At 43.5% G+C, this 860-nt stretch overlaps 1 protein-coding gene across 1 annotated transcript in view; it reads right to left on the bottom strand.

Annotated features, from left to right (window-relative positions):
* Nucleotides 1-96: 96 nt before the first annotated feature.
* Nucleotides 97-860, bottom strand: part of LOC101862779 (3-hydroxy-D-aspartate aldolase) — a 22,174-nt gene continuing 21,410 nt past the window's right edge. Inside the window, exons 10-11 of the mRNA XM_005091981.3 lie at nucleotides 674-751; nucleotides 97-228 (exon numbers count right to left, since the gene is read on the bottom strand). Of these exons, the coding sequence (XP_005092038.2) occupies nucleotides 97-228; nucleotides 674-751 (210 nt within the window). The remainder of the gene's footprint in view (nucleotides 229-673; nucleotides 752-860) is intronic.

Genomic DNA, 860 nt, shown 5'->3' with positions numbered 1-860 from the left:
TTTTTTGTAATGCAGTTGCCTGACTTCCTGAGAGTATGTCCAAACCATTGCCACCGCCTTCTTCCTACCTCGTCTCATCTATTGGTTGTATGCCTGCTAAACAGCCGGTCCCCTGGCAACCACGGGCCACAAGCTCTCCACGACCCCGGCACGGACACCCACCAGCCACTTATGTAGGTGGCTACACGCGTCACACTGACCTGGGATGAGCCACACCTTGTCTCCGATCTGGGGGAAATGTGTCAGTCAGTCAGTCAGTCAGTCAGTCAATCAACCAACCAACCAACCAATCAACTAACCAACCAACGAACCAATCAATCAATCAATCAAATAACCAATCTGCCATTCAGTCAGTCAGTCAGCCAATCACTCAGGATATTGATCAGTTCATCAATCTAAGGAAAAAAATCTGAAAAATACGAGATAAAAATCACAGATGTCCCTATTTTTAAACGGCATGAGAAAAAAAAAGTAGTATCTTTGAATATGTAGATCTATGCAGTCTTTGTTTATTAAGGTCATTCCAATAAACAAAGTTAAATTACAGTAGTTCTGTGTGTGTGGTGTAAAATATTAAACCTACAATGCTGTCATTTATTTCAATAACAGTTTCCTCTCACCTACAAACGCGTGTATAATTACCAATGTTCTAGAACCTTCACCAGAGAGTTACCTTGAGATCTCCACAAGGCCTCACGATCCCATGCTCTGCACTGGCTTTCACATATTTCAGCTCTTTGAAGTCTTTCAGCTGTGTGGAAAGAGGTAACTTTATTTATGGTCGGGTGGGGGAGGGGAGGGACAGTGTTAGGAGTGTAGAAGAGGAGAAGAAGAAGTAGTAGTAGTAGCAGCAGCAGCAG

Source organism: Aplysia californica, unplaced genomic scaffold, assembly GCF_000002075.1.
Source record: "Aplysia californica isolate F4 #8 unplaced genomic scaffold, AplCal3.0 scaffold00038, whole genome shotgun sequence".
In the NCBI taxonomy this organism is placed as follows: domain Eukaryota; kingdom Metazoa; phylum Mollusca; class Gastropoda; order Aplysiida; family Aplysiidae; genus Aplysia; species Aplysia californica.
This window is presented reverse-complemented; position numbering and strand designations above follow the sequence as displayed.